This window comes from Dipodomys spectabilis, unplaced genomic scaffold, assembly GCF_019054845.1.
Source record: "Dipodomys spectabilis isolate Male_0828 unplaced genomic scaffold, ASM1905484v1 ptg000018l, whole genome shotgun sequence".
NCBI classification, from domain to species: Eukaryota; Metazoa; Chordata; class Mammalia; order Rodentia; family Heteromyidae; genus Dipodomys; species Dipodomys spectabilis.
Window position 1 is genome coordinate 16,563,169 of NW_024870695.1, and position 19,196 is coordinate 16,582,364.

The 19,196-nt window shown below is 52.0% G+C and overlaps 1 protein-coding gene across 1 annotated transcript; it reads left to right on the forward strand.

The window, feature by feature from the left end:
• The first annotated feature begins 5,908 nt into the window (after positions 1–5,908).
• Positions 5,909–13,130, forward strand: Tmem92 (transmembrane protein 92). Its single transcript, XM_042673868.1, has 5 exons — positions 5,909–6,004; positions 9,888–9,916; positions 10,694–10,768; positions 10,919–11,105; positions 11,339–13,130. The coding sequence occupies exons 1-5, from the start codon at positions 5,921–5,923 to the stop codon at positions 11,456–11,458; spliced, it is 495 nt and encodes a 164-aa protein (XP_042529802.1). The 5' UTR covers positions 5,909–5,920; the 3' UTR covers positions 11,459–13,130.
• Positions 13,131–19,196: the final 6,066 nt, after the last annotated feature.

A 19,196-nucleotide genomic window follows, 5' to 3' on the forward strand; every position in this document is an offset into this window, starting at 1 on the left:
GGTCCCTACAATATTTGGATCCATGGCAGAGGGCTCCACAAGCAGGGTGTGTCAGAACCATCTTTCAAGGGATCAATAGGAACAGAACTTTTCGGAAAGCGGGGATCCTGGAAGGCCCCAAATTCCTTTTTCTCTCCGGCTGCAGGCTACGATTGCAATGAACAGTGAGAGTAGGGATGGGATGAGGCTGCAAATGAGAGAGTGGCAGAAAAACCTGAGGGAAGAAGGGACCCATGGAAGTGGACATGGGGCTCAAGTGGTGGAGCACCAGCCTTGCATAAAATAGCCACGTGAAGGCTCGAGAGCACAAAGCCCTGAGTTCAAGCCCCAGGGTCAGTGCTTACACACACACACACACACACACACACACACACACAAACACGCACACAAAGGCACTCCGAGGGAAGAGGTTGGGGACTCTTGAGACCACTGCTTTAGTCTTCAGTTCAGCCTCTCCAGCCTGAGTCTTGGTGGATGTGCTGTCATCTGTCACTCCAAAGCTGACTAGTTCAAACATTTCCCCCCCCACCATCTCCTTGAGGTGTTTCCCTCCCTCATACCCTCCCCCCCCCCCAGGCCTGGGTCCTTGGAAACCTACACTTTGGAAGGATAATGGTTACCCAATGCCGTTTTTGTCTCTGCTAAGCCTTGGAGAAGGTGAGCATTAGTCAGGTCCCTCCAACCCCTCATTAGGACAATAGCTCCTTGTACCGTTAATTCTCAGTCGGAGTGTCCTCCTTCCAACCTCCTGGCCTACAGGTTGGTCACTCTGATTTCAGGTCAACTCCAGAAGCCATCTCCCTGACCCATGCTCCCATGCAGAGGGCTGGAGTGTGAGGGAGTGTGAGGGGGTGGGTGTGGAAATCCTGTCACATTTCCAAAAGAATGCAGAAAAGGAGATCAAGACCCAGGTCTCATGGCCAAGAAGCACCCCACTGGCTCTCTGCCCCTCCTAGAAAGTGGACAGCACCCAGCATTCTTTGAAGGTCTCCTCTGGGATTGCTCAACTCCTCAGAGGCTTTCTTGCTGGGACGAGCACAAAGGCAAGCTAACCCTTCTCGTCAGAAGCAGTTTATTTCTCCAAATACACAGCAGTGGGGAATGCAGCTAGCCTGGAATTCCATTCACGGACTTTAGAAATGAATTCCTTCTCTCTTTAGAGAAATTGGGCCTTTGACCCCAGGAAGCCCCCAACAAACTTTGACTCAATGACAACACAGTGTTTACTTGAAACAAAGCTCCAGGGGGAGCAAAGGCTGAATCAGAGCTGGCAGCCCCCACAGCCTGGTGGGAACACGGGACATGTCTACACATCTTCAAGGGAGATGGGCCAAGGGCTGTCAGAGAGGCCCAAGGAGAGGGCTGGGTGGGAGAAAGCAGGGAAGGAAGGTCCACACTTGCAGGAAGACAGGAGTCCAAGAAGAAGGTGGTAAGAATTTGCCGGGTTTCAGAGAAAGATATGGACAAGGGGGGGTCTCGTGAAGAAAACTGCCCAGGCAGGGACTAGGAGGAAAGCCGCAAGAGGGGAGGGGTCTGAGGGGCTCTAGGACATTGCAGGAGGGCAGAGACACGGTTAAAGGGGGTGAGGGGAGAGAGTCATGAAGGACCCTGTGCCCCCTGAGATGGGACTTTATTCAAGTGCCATGGGGAGCTTCTGAAAGTTAAGGAGCAGGGAAGTGATGCACCCCAACAAGGACAACAGAGAGAGACCAGACTCGAGGCCTCTTGAAGATGGTTTGTGGGCTCTGGTGAGCTGGGCTGTACCACACGGGGGCAGTGGCAGCCAGGAGGAGGAAAGGGAACATCTCAGTCCCTGTGAGCTGTCCTGTCAGCCTGAAAGAGAGAGGTGGGATGGACGCCGTGCTCACCAAGCTGTAAAGGGGGGAAGGGCAAGAAGAGCAGGAATTGGAAGCTTCCAGTCCCAGCTCCATACCCAGGAGTGGTCAATACCGGGCAGGTCATCCCTTACCCCTCTCTGAGTTGGCCTTAGGTAGGGTGCAGAGCACCTACTGGACAATAGAGGGCTAGTGAGTAGGAGAGCCTATCTGGAGGGCAAGAGCAAGACCTTGTTCTTTCCCCAGGGCTCCTTACTTCTAGGTAGAATTGCAGAGAAGGGACTTTGGGTTCTTTTCTCTGCCAGGAATGAAAAATGTTAGCTAATGTTTATTTGCCATTGCTCATTGCTGTATGCCAGGCTGTGTGGTGAGGGAGATACTGTTACCCAACTGCTAGCAGCTCTTTCCTCAGATGAGTTTAGAGGGCAGAGAGAAGGGCAGTTTCCTGCGGAAGGTCACACAGCATACCTCTGTGTATTTAATTTAACATGACACAAGACTGCCCCTACTGTCAGAGCCGGCTACATGCAGGCATTCTGCAGCCGTAGTGGAAGGGAATCCCAGCCCAGCACCATCAGCTGCTGCAGTTAGCAGAGTATGGCCAGTAGAGAGATGTTGAGTTAACCAGCCTTGGTCTTCTCCCTTGGCCAGAACAGGCCAGTATGGGCAATGCCAACCCCCAGGGAGGAGTTCTTCCATTGGAGCAGTGGGTCTCTGGACCTGAGCTGTGTGTGTGTGTGTGTGTGTGTGCGTGCGTGCGTGCGTGCGAGCGTGCCTGCACTGTGTGTGGGATCTCATGATTGGAGCAATTCTAGTCCTGATTCACCCTTGTGTCCTGTGTGCACTTGGGCCTTCTGCTCTCTGGGCTCCAGCTGCCTCCTCTGTGAAGGAGTGGGTGGCCAGCTGACCTCCTAGGCCTTCCAGCTGGACCCTAGAAGGATGCAGAGACAATGGTCTCATTCTTTAGCCAACAGGCCAGGGAGAAGCAAGTGTGTGTGTGATGACCTTTCGCCTTTGCTACTCTTGGGAAACCCCAGATGGAATTTGGCTCAGAATCTGGAGGGACCCGCTGACTTCACCAGGTCTCTAGGTCTCCCCGCCCCCGTGTCCCTGCAGGCCTAAGCACACTCATGCACACAGGCAAATGCCCCTCTTCCACAGCCAGGTCAAGTGTGAAGGAGAAGGTACTACCTGTATGGATGCCTCATCCCCCATGACAAGAATCGCCCCCTCTCTTCTCAATCCAGGGTTCCTCTGAGCCCAACTTCTCCCACCAGGAATGCTGGGCCACGAACCTGGTGTTCTTGGCTTACCCTGGCACTGCCCACCTCCAGGATCCTGCAAGAAAGAATCCAGAAGCCAGGCACTGGTGGCTCATGCCTGTAATCCTAGCTATTCAGGAGGCTGAGATGTGAGGATCACAGTTCAAAGCTAGCCCAGGCAGAAAAGTCTGAGACTCTTATCTCCAAGAAACCACCAGAAGACCAGAAGTGTCACTGTGGTTCAAGGAGTAGAGCGCTGACCTTGAGCTGAAGAGCTGAGGGATAGTGCCCAGGCCCAGAGTTCAAGCCCCAGGATGAAGAGAGACAGACAGACAGACAGAGACAGAGAGACAGACAGACAGAGACAGAGAAAGGGAGGGAGGGAAATGAAGGAAGGAAGATAGGAAAGGAAGGAAGGAAGGAAGGAAGGAAGGAAGGGAGAGAGGGAGAGAGGGAGAGAGGGAGGAAAGAAGGGAAAGGAAAAAAGAAAAGAAAAGAAAAGAGAGAGAGAGAGAAAGAGAGAAAGAAAGAAAAGCAGTTTGATGTCATGGAAAAAATTGGGGGCTCTAAGGCAGGTCATAGGTGTTCTTTGACCTCTGCCTGGTGAGCTGAGTCCAGGGACCTTACTTTCTCTGTGGGAAAATGTGGAGCAGGGGGTCGAGTAGCTGTGCTCAAGGGCCTGCCTGTGACATTTTAGGCATCTTAGGCATGCTAGATTGAACAAGTAGAAAATAGGATGCCTAGGTAACCTTGAATTTCAGATAATCATATTGGTATATCGCAAATGTTGCCTGGGACATACTTATACTAAAAGAAAACTATTTGCTGCTTATGTACTGAAAGTCAAAATGAATTAGACACCCTCTTGTAACTGCCTTACATCTGGGTCAGAAGCACTGAGTCAGCTTCCTCCTGCCCCTCCTCAGGGCACTGGTGCCTTCCGTGAGCCTCTTCACCTGTGCGATCCTCCACACCTTCTTCCACACCCTTCTCAGTCTGCTCATTTCATTCAACTGCCTGTTCTTCCCCCAGAAGGAAGTTCAGCGTCTCCTCCCTAAAGCCACAAGTCTGTAGAGCTCCTTGCCTGGGCGGGTGGGGGGGGGGGGAGGGGGGGGGAGGTAGGAGGGAAGGGGGGGAAGGGGGGAATGAAGGGGAATCCATGCTATATTTCAGGCCGTGGTGCTCTTGCAACAGGGACTGAAAAATCCAAGTTGGCAACAATTTTATGAAAGAGGTAGAAGTATATGTAGTATTGAGAGAAGGTTCTGGCATTCGCTGAACTAACTAGGTCCCCCTTGGGAGACTTGGGGGGCCCAGGTCCACTGCCCACTGCAGCGGGAGGAGGCAAGGGGTGTCCTTCCCTGCCCATTCCCTTCTCAAGTTCAGAGTCATCAGGAGCTAGGAATGGAGGGGATTCTCTGGGGCCCAGATCCCAGTTGCACTTGGCTCAGGGGACTGGAATATTCTGTTCTTAAGGGCTGAAAAGGGCCAAGAGATAATGAGAAACAGAGACAGAAAAGAGGGAGAGACCAGGGAGTAACAGAATGTGGCGGTGAGATGGGGAGGGAGGTGGACTAGGAGAGGCCCTGAGGAAGTCTGTGTGTGTCGTCTGTGTCTGTGTGTCTGTCTGCGTGCACCGAAGCAGTGGAGGGAAATGAAGGCAGAGAGAAAACCAGACAAAAGAGCCTGGGAGGGCGAGGAGAAGCAGACTGAAACAGAGAGACACAGACATTGGGGAAACTGGGCGCCCTGGGAGACCAGAATCTGGGGAAAGGGGGAGCGACCAGGGAAGCCTGACAGCGTGACAGGGCGTGAAGGCTGAGAGGCCAAGGGGTGGGGGGAGGCCCCTGTCCCCGCGACCTTCTCCTGTCCCCAGGCCCGGGCTCAGGGCGGCCACCACCTCCGTTCCGCCCCCCCTCGTTCGGCTCCTCTCCACCTCCAGCCGGACGGCGGCTCTCGGGGTCGGCGCTGGGCGATGCTGCCACCTGGCGGTCGCACCGGGACAACACCGCGTGTGCGCCTGGAGGGCCGGAGGTCGGAATCCGGGCGGGGTCGCAGGGAAGTTGTAGGGGGGACCCGGTGGTCTTTCCTGGGATCCCGGTGGGCTTGACTGGCTGGCTCGGGCCCCATCTTGCCTTACGGAGGGCGGCGCCAGAGGACAAGTCTTCAACCCCAGGACCTTGATTTCCCTTTAGTGCCAACAGCTCCTCTCTGGGGCTCAAGGGGAAGGGATAAGAATGTACCCAGCTGCGCTCCACGTCTTCCCTTTTCCCACCTAGAAGTCACCCCGCCCCTCACCGGTTGGCACAAGGGGGCAACCCCCCCTCCCCTATGCAACCCCCTTATGACCCGCCCTAGGCCTTGGCTTCCTTCTCCCAGCCCTCCTCCCAGAACCCCACGTGAGAAGGGCCTCCCAGCACCCAGGCCCCCGTGCGCCTCCTCTCCCACCCTGCCAGGCCCTCACTTCTGGGACACCAGGACAGAGGATTTTCTGGAATAGCAATGACTCTTGAGCTGACCCCACATTTTTCTTAAATTTTTTACTTTATGATCATAACGGGCTTTCTCTCAACTTCCTATATCCCACAATTTTTAAAACTTAATTATCTCTAAGGTCTCCCAATTCCCAAAGCCGAAGCCGGATCTCTCCCCCTCCCCACCTGGGTGCCCCTCCCCGCCCTTAGGTCTGGCCCAAACCCAGGCTCACCGGCTCCGCCCCCGGCCCCAGGCGGGAGTCTCATAGGTGGAGAGAAGTGGGAGAGGTCGCGGCCCCGCCTCTCCCTCCTCTTCTCACACACGGAAGCCCAGCTCCCCGAGACCAGGATGTGGGACGCCTGGGTCCCAGGCCTCGAGTTTGCCCTGCTGTTCACCCTGCTGGCCAGCCTCCAAAGAGTGAGCGCCTGGGAGGTAAGATTTGGAGGTCCTATCCTGGGGGCGGGGGCCTGCCCCAGAGCCTGGTCACCACCTTCCAGTGTTAGGATGATCACTACAGTTAGCAACTTTTCTTTTTTTGGGGGGGGGGAGTGGGCGGGGGAGAGAGGAGGGCAGGGAGGCGGAGGTGGGGACGGCAGAGGCCCTAGAAAAGGCTCTAGGAAAGCTTGGGCCCCTCCACTTCTGGGGGTACTGTCATTCTGGGATCCGACCCCACCCATCACTGTCTGAGCTTCTTTGAATGGGGACTTTGACCCCCTTATTCATCTTGGCTGGGCCTTCCAGCTTCTTCCTGTGTGGGACAGAAAGCTGGGCCTAAGTTGTCCCTGGGGTGACTGTGTATCCCAGTCCTAGTGTCCTAGGCAACAGAAGGCCCCCTGACCCCCTCCTAGGAGAAGGAGCACAGTTCCCCTGTGTGGTAAAAGTGGGCCTGGTTTTTGTGACCCAAGGTTGGGTGGCCTCGCTGAGAAAGGAGTGACCTAGAGGGAGGCCGGGCTGAGGGAGGCCCGGGCTGGCTCTGCGGCTTGGCCCCTGTTCCTCCCCACATAAGCTCTACCAGTGCTGAGGAGGGCTGTCCAATCTTGTGATGTTAGATTCTCTTACCAGCTGGGATGGGCCCAGACACGCCTTTTCTTTTCTTTTTTTTTTTTTTAAACTTACTTCCTTGAAAGCCTGGGGAAGTCCCTCACCTACTTCTCAGAAGAGTTCATGGGGGGAGGTTGGCTGAACTTGGCAGGGCTCCGCTGAAGCCATCCATGGACCAGATTCACCAGAGCATGGCATTCCTTGGTCAGTGGACGACTGGTGTGGGCTAGTGCTAGGCTGAGCATCTTCTGTTGATTCCTCCTGGCAGCCTCAGGGGTCAGGCACAGTTAGCACCATCAGAGTTACCCTGATGTCTCTTAAAACTCAGCCCCAGACAAGATCAACTTAGTTAAAAGTGGAAGAGGAATCTGGGATAAGAGCTCCTCCCCACTGCAAACAGAAACTGGGACTAGTTTATTAAACCTGTTAATTATCCACTTCCTCTTAGGTTGGATCCTAGAGGGGAGAAGGGACAGAGTCTGGGTGAGAGAAAAGGGCTGTGGCTGCATGCCTGGAGCCCTTGGTTTGTCTTGAACTCTGTAGTCATGTCTGTATGCTGTGTGAGTTTCTTTTTGGGGGGGATCACCCCCTCTTTAGGCCAGCCTATAGCATCCCTTCCTCCTCCTGCTCCCACCAAAGGTCTGGGCTGGTGAAGAGGTACCCAAGTCCAAGCCCCAAGAGAGGAAAAGGAATCACCTCACTTCTTACCATCATTGAGATTAGCCCATAAAATGCTGTTTTATTTTATTTATTTATTTTTGTTGGTTGTAGGGCCTGAACTCTGGGCCTGGGCACTGTCTCTCAGCTCTTCAGCTCAAGGCTAGCGCTCTACCACTTGAGCCACAGCGCCACTTCCAGCTTTTTTCTGCTTATGTGGTGCTAAGGAATTGAACCCAGGGCCTCATGCATGCAAGGCAAGCGCTCTACCACTGAGCCACCTTCCCAGCCCTGTTTTAATTTTTGTTAAGTAAATGTATAAAGAAAACAGGGTAATCATGCCCAAGCTGACTTCCTATTCTGAGCTCTGGCTGTCCGAGGATGGGGTGACCAGTAGCCCCTCATAGTGTCTCTGCACTTACATACCTCTCCACAGTCCAAAAGCAGCCAGTATGAAATAAAAATCAGCTGGTTATTGAACACTCATCCAATCATTCTACAGATATTTTGACCATTCAGTTTGGGGCAGTGATTTAAAAATACAGAGAAGAATCCTTGCCCATGTGGAGTCTGAATTCTGCTCAGCAGACATTTAACAAGATAACATAAAATGTGTACTATGTTTGATATTGGGAAGACCTGTGGAGAAAAATCAAACACATAAGGAAGAAAGTCTCTTTGGGAGAGTTGTTGTAATTTTAAGTCAGGTGGTTGGAGAAGGAGGTGCTATCGCAGCCTTGGTGATACCTGGGAGAAGATCCTAATTAAAGGCTTGGATATATATAGGAGACTTATGGAACCCATGAGTATATGGTTCCAAAGAGACCACTATTGAGGAAGAACTGAAAGCTCAGGATGCATAGAGCTCAGTATTGTATTGTGGGTGCTAGATTCATTTCTCCCATAATGCCATCTGACTTCTGCTAAAGACATGCTACAACCTGGTGCAGTGTCTCATGTCTGTAATCCTAGCTACTCAGAAGACAGAGATCAAGAGGCTAGCCCAGGAAAAAGCTTACAAGAACTCCATTGGAAACAATAAAAAGCTGTGTGTCGATGGAGAGTACCATCATCCCAGCTACCCAGAAAGTGTAAATAGGAAGATGGAGCTCCAAACCAGCCTGGATAGAAAGCAAGACCCTATTCAAAAAAAAAAAAAAAAAAATGAAAGCAAAAGGGATTCGAGGTATGGTTAAGTAGGAGAAGCCGGTCTTGAAAGGATGAGGCCCTGAGAGTAATCCCCAAAGGCAGGGGGAGGGAACCTCTTTTCAACCAATCTAAAATTTTTAATTTATCACTTAAATCAAGCCTTTAATTTTTACCCTGCTTTTGGGGCACCATTTGCTGTTTCAGATGGCACATTTTCACAAAATGAAGGCAGAGAAGTAACATTATATGACAGAAACACAATTGAGCGTAATGCATGACTGACAGATCTCCACATCAACTGAACTGTGTAAAAATTTTTGGTTTTGAGTTTTTTAAGTATTTATCTAATATCACGGCCCTGGTGCCCTGCAGAGCCTGTGCAGAAGTGGAAGAGAGGTAGAAAGGACTTGGGTAGGGAGAAGGGGCATCTGGTCTTCTTTTTCAAAGCAAAGACTCCCTGGCAAGTTTCTGAAGGATGAATGGGGGCTTGGGCAGGAGTAAAAGAGATGATATTTAAGGAACCCCCAGAGAAGAGAGCAGAGCTGGGAATGTGGCTTAGTGGTAGAGTGCTTGCCTAGTATGCGTGAAGCCTTGGGTTCGATTCCTCAGTCCTCAGTACCATATAAACAGAAAAAAAGCTGGAAGTGGCACTGTGGCTCAAGTGGTAGAGTGCTAGCCTTAAGCAAAAAGAAGCTCAGGACCTGAGTTCAAGCCCCAGGACTAGGGCGGGGGGGGGGGGGGGGGGAGAGGGGGAAGAGCTTGCCAGGGGGCCGGTGGCTCAGGCCTGTAATCCTAGCTACTCAGGAGGCCGAGATATGAGGATTGCAGTTCAAAGACTAGGGCAGGAAGAGTCTGCAAGACTCTTATCTCTAATAAACCACCAGAAAATGGGAAGTGGCGCTGGGGCTCAAGTGGTAGAGCACTCGCCTTGAGCTGAAGAGCTGAGGGACAGTGCCCAGGCCCAGAGTTCAGGCCCTGTGACCAACAAAAAGGAGGAGGAGGAGGAGGAAGAGATAGGGAAAGTGGAGAGGAAGGGGCTGAGGCCGCTTCTTGGGGGCCTGTACCCCAGGAAGCCACTTTAGGGGGTTGTTTGATCATCACATTTGTATGACAGCCAGGGTCTTGTCTGCAGTACCCAAGTGACAGGCAGGACAGAGCACAGCAGAGCAGGGAAAGGAAGAGGAACGTTACTAGTTCCTGGACCACAAGTGTTGCAAGTGTTGAACTGGCCTGCTGGTTAGGAAAGATGAGCTTCTAGACTTTAGATGAGCGGATGTACTGGGGAAGGCAGGAAGAGGAAGGAAGCCCCCTGGCCAGGGCTTGGGGGAGGAGGGGGAGTTCCAGTCATTGACCTGGGAACAAGGCGGCGGGAGGACCTGGCTGTGACTAATCTGGCCAACATCTGAATGTAGAACTTGACCCTGAGTTCATGAGCCCTGCCTGACCTCTGCCTCTTTTTCTTCCACAGGTTGGGCCCCAGTTCAAATGCGGCGTCTTGTAAGTCTGAGATTATTTTGGTTGTAACTTCTGATCTGGGGTGGAGTGGGTGGGCAGATGGGTGCCCAATCATGACCCACCTGCCTTCCTAGGTGAGGGATGGATACCTTGCCCATCATCCTCACTCCCATTCCAGCCAGAAACTACACCCCCCTCCTACAGAGAGGGAGGATCTCCCTCACCACCCACCCATGATGGGGTGTGGCAGGGCAGTAACTTAATCCCTACTTTCTCACTTCCTCCCACGGGTCCTCAGGAGGACTGAGGGCAGACAGCATGCAATAACCCTAAAGAGCAAATCCTCAGAGGCCTGAGCACTGTGAGGAGGGGTGGAGCAGAAAATGTCCTCATCAACACTGGCTATTCCCAAAGCCCCTTTCCCAGCCCACGAGGGACTGAAGAAGACACAGAGAATTCTGTCTTCAAGTCAGCTCCTGGAGAGTTGGTATTGTCTGTTACTCCTACATCTCCTTCAGGGGTGTAACCATGGCAACACTCAAGCCCCCATACCTGCCCAGTGAGCTCTGCAGATGCTCGTGGTACCCATTTTACTGATGAGGAGCATGAGGTCCTGTATGGAGCAAATAACTTGGAACAAGTGCACAGGACAGTTGTGAGAATCCAGGTCCTAAATCTTGGCCCCAGTGCCAGAACAGGTGGCCAGAACATGGCCTGTCATGCACATACTAAGGGAGGCTTGAGCCCTGAGGGCTTGGGTGTGTTCCTGGCTGCTGTGTGCCCACAGCCTCTCCTTGCTCTTTTCTCTGCCCCAACCAGAAGGTGCCCCAGTGGATTCAGATGTTGTAGTAAAGGCTGCTGCATGGACAACGAGTTCTTTTCCGGCCCCTTGAGGTGAGCCTCGGGTCCCCACCTCCCAGCACAGTCCCTGGTCCATCCAGGACAGGGTGAACATCCTGATGGGGTTGGGGACGGATGTGGGAGGGGAGCACAACAGGGAAGTGGGGGGCTGGACACTCAGACGTTGACTGTCTCCCATGCTAGGATCTTCATCATCATCTTCCTGGTCATCCTGCCCCTTCTATGCATCTGTGGCCTGGCTAAGCGCTTCTGTCGCAAGTGCAGAGAGCCAGAGCTGGATTCCGCCATGCATCCCCCAGATCCTCCCTCCATTGCTCCCCCAGAGAGGGTCTGGGTCTCCACCAATGAGCCTCCACCACCCTACAGCGAGGTGGGTCTCTCATGGCTGGCTGGCCCTTCTTATTATTCTCCAGATTATTGAAGTGATTAAAACAGGAGAGGCTCTCTTACCCTAACCCCTCAGCTCTGGGTTGGAGATGTCCCATCAAGCAATGCATCACCCCTCATCTGGGCTGTGGCCACCCCTGGGTGGTCAGGGGCTATGGGATGCAGGACCCCAGGGGTCTAGGACTGAACAAAACCAGTGTCTTCTTTTCCCTGCAGGTTATTCTGAAACCTACCTTGGGCCTACCTCCTATGGAGCCCCCCCCTCCCTACAGCCTAACACTTGAAGAAGAAGAGGATGCCAACCTGCAGAGGGGTATTGACAACCCTGCCTTCTGACCTCCCATATTTCTGGTGCCTTCTAGAGCAAGCCAGAGACTTCTGGGACTCCCAGGATGTCCCCGCCCATCCTGTCACAACTCTGGTCCTTCAGGAATTTAACTTACTGCTTTTCTGCCCCTGTTTCCTACCAGCTGCCTCTTGTCTTGAGAGCTGGTATCTGCTCCTACCTCAAGTCAGAGGCTGCTGACAGGAACAGGCCAGTAGGCTGGAGGCACTGGCAGTGGAATGAGCTCTTCTGCCAGCAGAGCGCATCTTGACTGGAGAGCTACTCTGATGTATTACAGAGGCAAGGCGCTTCTGTACCCCTGGGACACTGGACTGCATGAGCTCTGAGCCACCTCCCCACTCTGTGAACTGAGAAGACCCTGTTGCACACACTCCAAACACATGCCCTCACTAAAGTGTTGCTGATGGGCTGAGTTGCCCTCTGGCTGGGAGGAGGTAGCAGCAGGTGAGCTCAGGCACCACTGGGGGTGGGGGTGGGGGTGTAATTGAGCCCATATCCCACTTGTGGTAATGAGCCATCAGCTGGGAGGACAACTTATCCCATCTTATCCCATCTGTAGCACATGGTGGGACTGCTTTGTCCTTCAGCTCCTGGGGCTGGAAATGGGCTCCAGTGATACAGGGGTCCTCCTCCCTCCCAGGTCCTCACTCTGCTCTTCCTCAGACACAGAGCTCAGTCCATGTGTGACTGTTTCTCTGTGTGGGGGAAACAGAGGGACAGCAGGAAACAGCCTGCTGGGAGAAGGTGGAGCTGGAAGTGACACAGGACTGGACAGGGCACCCAGGCATGTGTGGAGTGGGACCTCTGAGTTCTTGATCAGCCTTAGTCCGGAATCTCCTGGAGAGGACAACTGGTGACAGATCTGACCCAGCTCCTCGGGCCTGCCTAGATTCTGGGCACTGCTTCTCAGCCCCACTGGCAGGGGACTATAACCAGGGAGGCTGGCCTGTACCATGCAGTGAGGTGACCCTCTTACCAGTGTATCTGGGTTCATGCAGGACCACTAGGCACAATCACCTGATCCTTGCCTCAGGCAGGTGGCAGAGCTGGGCTGGGGAGATGGCACAGCTATCCTCAAAGATGCCAGAATGGAACTTCTAGGGAAACAAGAAACCCAATGGAAGAGCAGTGATTGCTGATGGTACCCGAGGTGGCCGATGGGGACTGGTTGGGGTGAGAAGGAACATAGTTGTGTCAGTGTGGGTGACCAATGAGAAGACAAGGCTGGTGTTGCTAAGTGGCCTATCTGGGGAAGTTGAGTTTTGGAGACCTGGAGGAGAAGGCCCATCCCTGGACTGGATATCATGTGCCACCTTCCTATCATCACAAATGACAGCTTGATGGACAGGAGCTATCATCCTGATGCCCAGTGTGGCAGGGACCAAGTGACAGGAATGATTACTTGTATGTCTCTCCTGTCCACTGCTGGTGGGAAGGGAAGAGATGTGATCTTTTCAGAGGTGATGAGGCACTCTCTGTTCATGCTGCTGATGTTTACAAAGCTATGCACATACACCTGGCCTGGACATCCAGGAACACATCGATTGGATGCACGTAACCTGGCAATCAAATCTGAGCGGCGCCAGGCGCTGACAGCTCACTCAGGAGGCTGAGAGCTAAGGATCGAGGTTCAAAGCCAGTCCAGGCAAAGTCCCTGTGAGATTCGTCTCCAATTAACTCCTCAAAAACTGGAAGTAGGGCTGTGGCTCAGTGGTAGAGTGCTAGTCTTGAGCAAAAGAGCTCAGGGACAGTGCCCAGGCCCTGAGTTCAAGCCCCATAACCAACAAAAAGAAAAGAAAAGGAAAAGAAAAAGAAAAGAAATCTGAGCAGCATCTACCTCCAAATTCTGTGCTCAGGACATTGAAATCAACACCCATTGATGGACAAATGGACAAGATCCTATCCAAATAAGCCATGTGCACTCGAACAAGTGGACCCAGGTACCAGTGACTCACACCTGTGATACTAACTATGCAGAGGCTGAGATCTGAGGATTGCCGCTCAAAGCCAGCCCAGGCAGGAAGGTCCATAAGACTCTTCTCTTCAGTTAACTACCAGAAGTAGCTAGAAGTGGATCTATGGCTCAAGTGGTAAACACTCACTTTGAGCACAAAAGCTCAGGGACAGCACTGAGGCCCTGAGTTCAAGCCCCAAGCCCAGCGCGCACGCGCACACACACACACACACACACACACACACACACACACACACACAGTGGTTCTGTAGCACCCACCTGGACTGGGTTATCATTTACTGTTCAAAACAAAAAGGTGAATGGCAAAACCGCAGCCTCAATTTGTGTGTGAATGTTTTCTTCTTGCAAATACCTAAGGTAAGATCTAGAAGGCTAGGAGCTACTGCAAGGCATGTACGATTCACTACCATGGGTGTTGGCCCCAAAGAGACAGGGACCAGGGATCCAATAGCAAGAGGACTTTGGGTTTAATATGCTTTGGTGTTTGTGCCTAGCACTTTTGTAGGCTGAAGCTGGAATTGCCAATTCCAGGCTAGTCTGGGCTATATGGTAAGACCCTGACCCTTTCCTCAAAGAGAAAATGGTCTTGTTCATGTTTTTTGATTTGTATTTTACAATGTGCAAGTTTTGCTTTTGTAAATTTAAGAGCTATGCTGACTAGGATTTGTTTATTGAAGACTTGCCATGTGAACTTTGATCAGCGGCAATTTATATATTTTCAGCTCTGCAATGGAGAAAGAGGCTAGAAGGACTCAGACATGAGCCACACCCATGACCCATATGTGACCCAGGGGACAGACAAATGATGGGTGCAGGAAAGCCTGGACACCTGCCCAACCCATCAGGACCTGAAGCCCACATGCCATGCCTAGGTAGAACTTGTCTGGTGCTGGGCATTGACTGGATGAGAAAAGCCATGAGCTGAGGCCTGGCTAGTTGCGTGGGTGGATGAGCAGTTCACCAGTAAGTTGAGTGCTGTCAAAATAGATTGCTGGAAACTATGAAAACAGAACAGTAAAACCTGTTGAAATTGTTTTTAGCTGCTGCTGCTTCAAAGAAGGAAGGCATGATAACAACAATTAAGAATCTTAGCTGGGCACCCTGTGGTTCATGCCTGTAATCCTAGCTACTTAGGAGGCTGAGATCTGAGGATCGAGGTTCAAACAGCCCAGGCAGGAAAGTCCGTGAGATGTTTATCGCCAATTAACCACCAGAGAACTGGCAGTGGCACTGTGGCTCAAGTGGTGGAGCGCTCTTTGAGCTGAACAGCTCAGAGACAGCGTCCAAGCCCAGAGTTCAAGCCCTATGACTAACCAAAAAAAAAAAAAGAATCTTGCCCTAGCCAGGCGAGGGTGGCTTACACCTATAATCCGATAGGATATACTCAGAACACTGAGATCTCAGGATTTTGGTTTGGAGCCAGTCCAGGTGGGAAAGTCCATGAGACTCTTATCTCTAATTAGTCAGCAAGAAGTGGGGGTGTGGCTCAAGTGGTAAAGTGCCAGCAACGAGTAAAAAACCTAAGGAAGAGTGTCCAGGATCTACGTTCAAGCCCCAGTACTAGCACAAAAAGCAAAAATGTATGCAATCCACCTGCTGCCCAGACCCTGCGCTGCCTCCTTCCAGCACGTTACAGAGCCGTCACCTCTGTCCACTCTCCAGCTGGACTCTGGGTTCCAGACTCAGGCCTAGCTGTGTGGCCTTTCTCTTCCTGAAAGTCTAACTTCCATCTATAACATGCAAATGATGCCCACCCTGATGTTGCCTGCTGTGTTGCCTGCTGCTTTATCTCCTCCCTTCCATCGGAATTCTTGCTGCTATCATTTGCCTTTTGACCCCTCCTTAGATGACATGGTTCCTATCCAGATCAGCAGTGACCTAAATTCTGCTGAAGCCAAAGGTCCAGTCCCTGGCCTCGCTTCCCATCGGCCTCTGACACACTTGGCCACTACCACGTCTTGAAAATCATCCTTTGCCAGTTTTATTCCCACACACTGGCTAATCCCTCCCGGGCATCTTAACCTTTCTTCCTCCTTCTCTGGGCTGATCACCTTCATCTCTATACCCTCCCACTGTGGCTGTCATTCCAACTACACAGACCGTCTTTAACTCCAGCCAAAATTTTGCCCTTGAACTCCAGGCTTCTGTTCTCCACTATGCAGCACCTCCCCTAGGGAATGTCTCATGGCCAAGGTGGGCACTGATCCCCCCGCCATGCCACCCTCCCCACCCCCCCCACCCTACCCCACCCCCATCTAGTCCTTTCCTAGGTGTCCTGTCACAGCAGGACAGACCATCAGCCATCCAGCTGCTCAGGACAAAAACTAAGGGGTAACCAGGTGCTGGTGGCTCTCGCCTGTAATCCTAGCTGCTCAGGAGGCTGAGATCTGAAGATCAAGATTCAAAGCCAGTGCAGGCAGCAAAGTCCAGAGATTCTTCTCTCCAATTAACCACCTGTTAATTGTGGAGCTGTGGTTCAAGTGGTAGAACACCAGCCTTCAGCAGGAAATCTCAGGGACAGTATCCTGAGTTCAACCACCAGGTCCTGGGGGTGGGGGGAGGGGAGCCAAGGGACAGTTATCAGGCCTTGAGTTCAATTCTCAGGCACAGACTGCACACACAGCCACACACACACACACCTAAGGTGTGACTGTATTCCAACTTGTCTTTCCCCTGTCCCCTCACCCTGCCCAGTAGTCCCACCCCCAAAACAAGCACAAAACAAACAAAAAACAGCCCCCTTCTCACCATTTCCGCTGCCATAGCTAGCACCAAGTCTTCCCAGTGCCTCCCAGCTAGCTCCACCGCTATACTAGTCTCAGTGCTGCCCCCTGCAGTTCATCATGCACACCACATGCTGCAAAAAAGGAAAATGAAAAACGTAGACATTTGCTCCTTGCTTAAGATCCTCCGGGGCTTGCTCATGGCTCTGGAAACAAACAGCAAAGCCCCTCTCTAGTCTGTAAGACCTGGAAGTGTGACCCCTGTTTTCCCTTCCTACGTCTTCATTCCCACTGCAGCCCAGCCACAGGTCTTAGCCTGGCTCACGATGTTTGATGACTTTTCTGCTTGAAATCATTCCCTATAATATATACATGGGGTCTCTGGGTCTCCAATTCAGCTGTCATTTCCTCCAATTCCTTCCTGTCCAGTCCTCCCTAACCACCATACTGTGTCCTGTTTTATGCTACTTGCAGCATCAGGCCTCATTGAAATCACATCATTTGCTAATGTGAATACATTTTCAGGGTCTGCCTTCCCTCTCTGGACACAAATTCTCCTGGGAACAGGCACTTACTATTGCTACCATGCCACATCCAGAGGCTCAAGATACCAGTGCCTTGGCAGCTGACCCGTCATCTCAAAAGAAAAAGCCCAAATGATCCTGCAGGAGAAATGACCAGGAATGAGCTCTACCCCAACCCTAGTGCCATGTCTGATGTTCAGCCCAAAGGGAGGTGCTATGGGCTTCCTTCTTTTATCCCCCTTCCCTCCCGTGTCCTTTGGTGGTGGTAATGGTAGTCGTAGGGCCTGAACTCTGGGCTTGGGCGCCATCCCTCAGCTCTTCAGCTTAAGGTTAGCACTGTACCACTTGAGCCACAGCACCACTTCCAGCTTTTTCTGCTTATGTGGTGCTGAGGATTCGAACCCAGGGCCTCGTGCATGCAAGGCCACCTTCCCAGCCCCTCTGTGTCCTTTTTTGATCATGAATTCACTACTGTCCCAGCAGGTACAGGAGGCACCGCAAAAAGATGCTGTTCTCATCCTCAGGGAAATTATAACCCAGCACAGAGTGGCTGAGCATAGCAGGAGGGGGCTGCTGCAGGAAGGCGGCCCAATGTAGCCTCTCTGTGGAGATGACATAGAACTAATTCCAGAAAACTAATACCAAAAAAACAAAAACAAAAGCAAAAAAAGCTGGGCCTTGGTGGCTCACGCCTGTAATCCTAGCTACTCAGGAGGCTGAGATCTGAGGATCATAGTTCAAAGCCAACTCAGGAAGGAAAGTCCGTGAGACTCTTATCTCCAAGCAACCACCAGAAAAACTGGAAATGGCATTGAGGTTCAAGTGATAGAGCACTAGATGAGCTGAAGAGCTGAGGGACAGCGCCCAGGCCGAGTTCAAGCCCCATGACCGGCCAAAAAACAAACAAAAACAAAATAAAACAAAAACATGGCAAAGGGGCTTCAGTAGAGCAGCTAGCATGGGCAAAGACCCTGAGGAAGAGAGTGGGTTGATGGTTCAAAATCTCCAAGATACCCAGCAGAAAGTGTAACAAGCAACCTCAGGCCTGGGTGGCTTGAACAGCAGGTGTCTAGTCTCTTGCCGTTCTGGAGGCCAGAGGTCTGAAATCAAGGAGCTGACAGTTTAGCGGTAGTTGGCCAATATGTGACTCAACATTTGCTTGAGTTTCCTACAGTGTTTGTTTCCACAGCAGGAAGGATATCAAGAACTTTGGAGTCTCAAGAAGACAGTTTTGTGTTGGTACCCCACAGGAGCAGAATTCTCATTGGCAATTCCACTCTGAACTTATATTACCCCTGCTCATGTGGTTGCCGAATGTCCAGACATCCAGACTTTTCTTTCTTTTGGTCCAGTCATGGGGCCTGAACTCTGGGCCTGGGCACTGCCCCTCAGCTCTTCAGCTCAAGGCTAGCACTCTACCACTTGAGCCACAGCGCCACTTCCAGCCTTTTCTGCTTATGTGGTGCTGAGGACTCGAACCCAGGGCCTCATGCATGCAAAGCAAGCGCTCTACCACTGAGCCACCTTCCTAGCCCCAGACTTTTCTTCTTGGGGTGTTTCCCTATCTCTTGTCTGATGATTGTGTGATTAAGGACAGTCGTGGTATGACTCATCTCTGGCCACAAGTGACAGGATCAGAGGTGGGGATGAATCCAATCTGGGCCATGAAAACTTTGCACAAGCTCTTTTTACCTTTGCAGCTCAGGGAGTTTGGCCAATCTTTAGGTTGCTCGGGTTGTAAAGCTGTCAGGCAGAAAATCTAGAGTCTACTAGATCAACTCACTTGACCAACAAAGGAAGCCATGAACTCCTCCAAGGTGAGGTCAATGACTGATTAGGCCAGACTTGAACTGCAAGTTTCCTGTGTGGGTCTCATGTTTCTGCATCGTTACCACTGCTCTTGTGCCACGTGACATCTCCAAAGCTCGTGGGAGATTTTCCAAAGTCCTCAGCTGGAGGGAAGTGGAACTGTGCCTCCTCCTAGCTGCAGAACAAAAGGGAGTGAATAAAAATAGAGGAGCGTGGACACGGAACTGAAGACCTGGGACCTGGCGGGAGTTCCCGCAGGAAATTGAGGATGGAGGAACAAAGTCTGCCTATGAGAGGGAAGAAACAGCGGGCTGCACTCCATCGGTGGCTGAGCTGTCACACAGGAAGCGCGATCAGAGGAGGTCTTCACCTTGCTGCAAAACTCTCATGCAAGAGCCAACTGAGCCAACAACTACCCTCTGAACTGAGGCTAAAAAGAGATCAGAGAGCTGCTCAAGTGTCCACTACCTGTAGATCCCTAAGCCTTCCAGCCCTCTGAGGTCATCCTTACCTTTCATATAAAATAAGCTGGCTTGCAAGAGAAACCAGGTGGCCTGTCTTGCACATTGTGTTCCTCCCTTAACTCCTGTAGCTGCCATCTTCTGTTCTCTCCCCAAACACTGGACACTGCCCTCCCTCCAGCCTCCCCCACCCCAAGCTCAACTGACCAGGTTGCTATGTGTATCTGACATTTTCT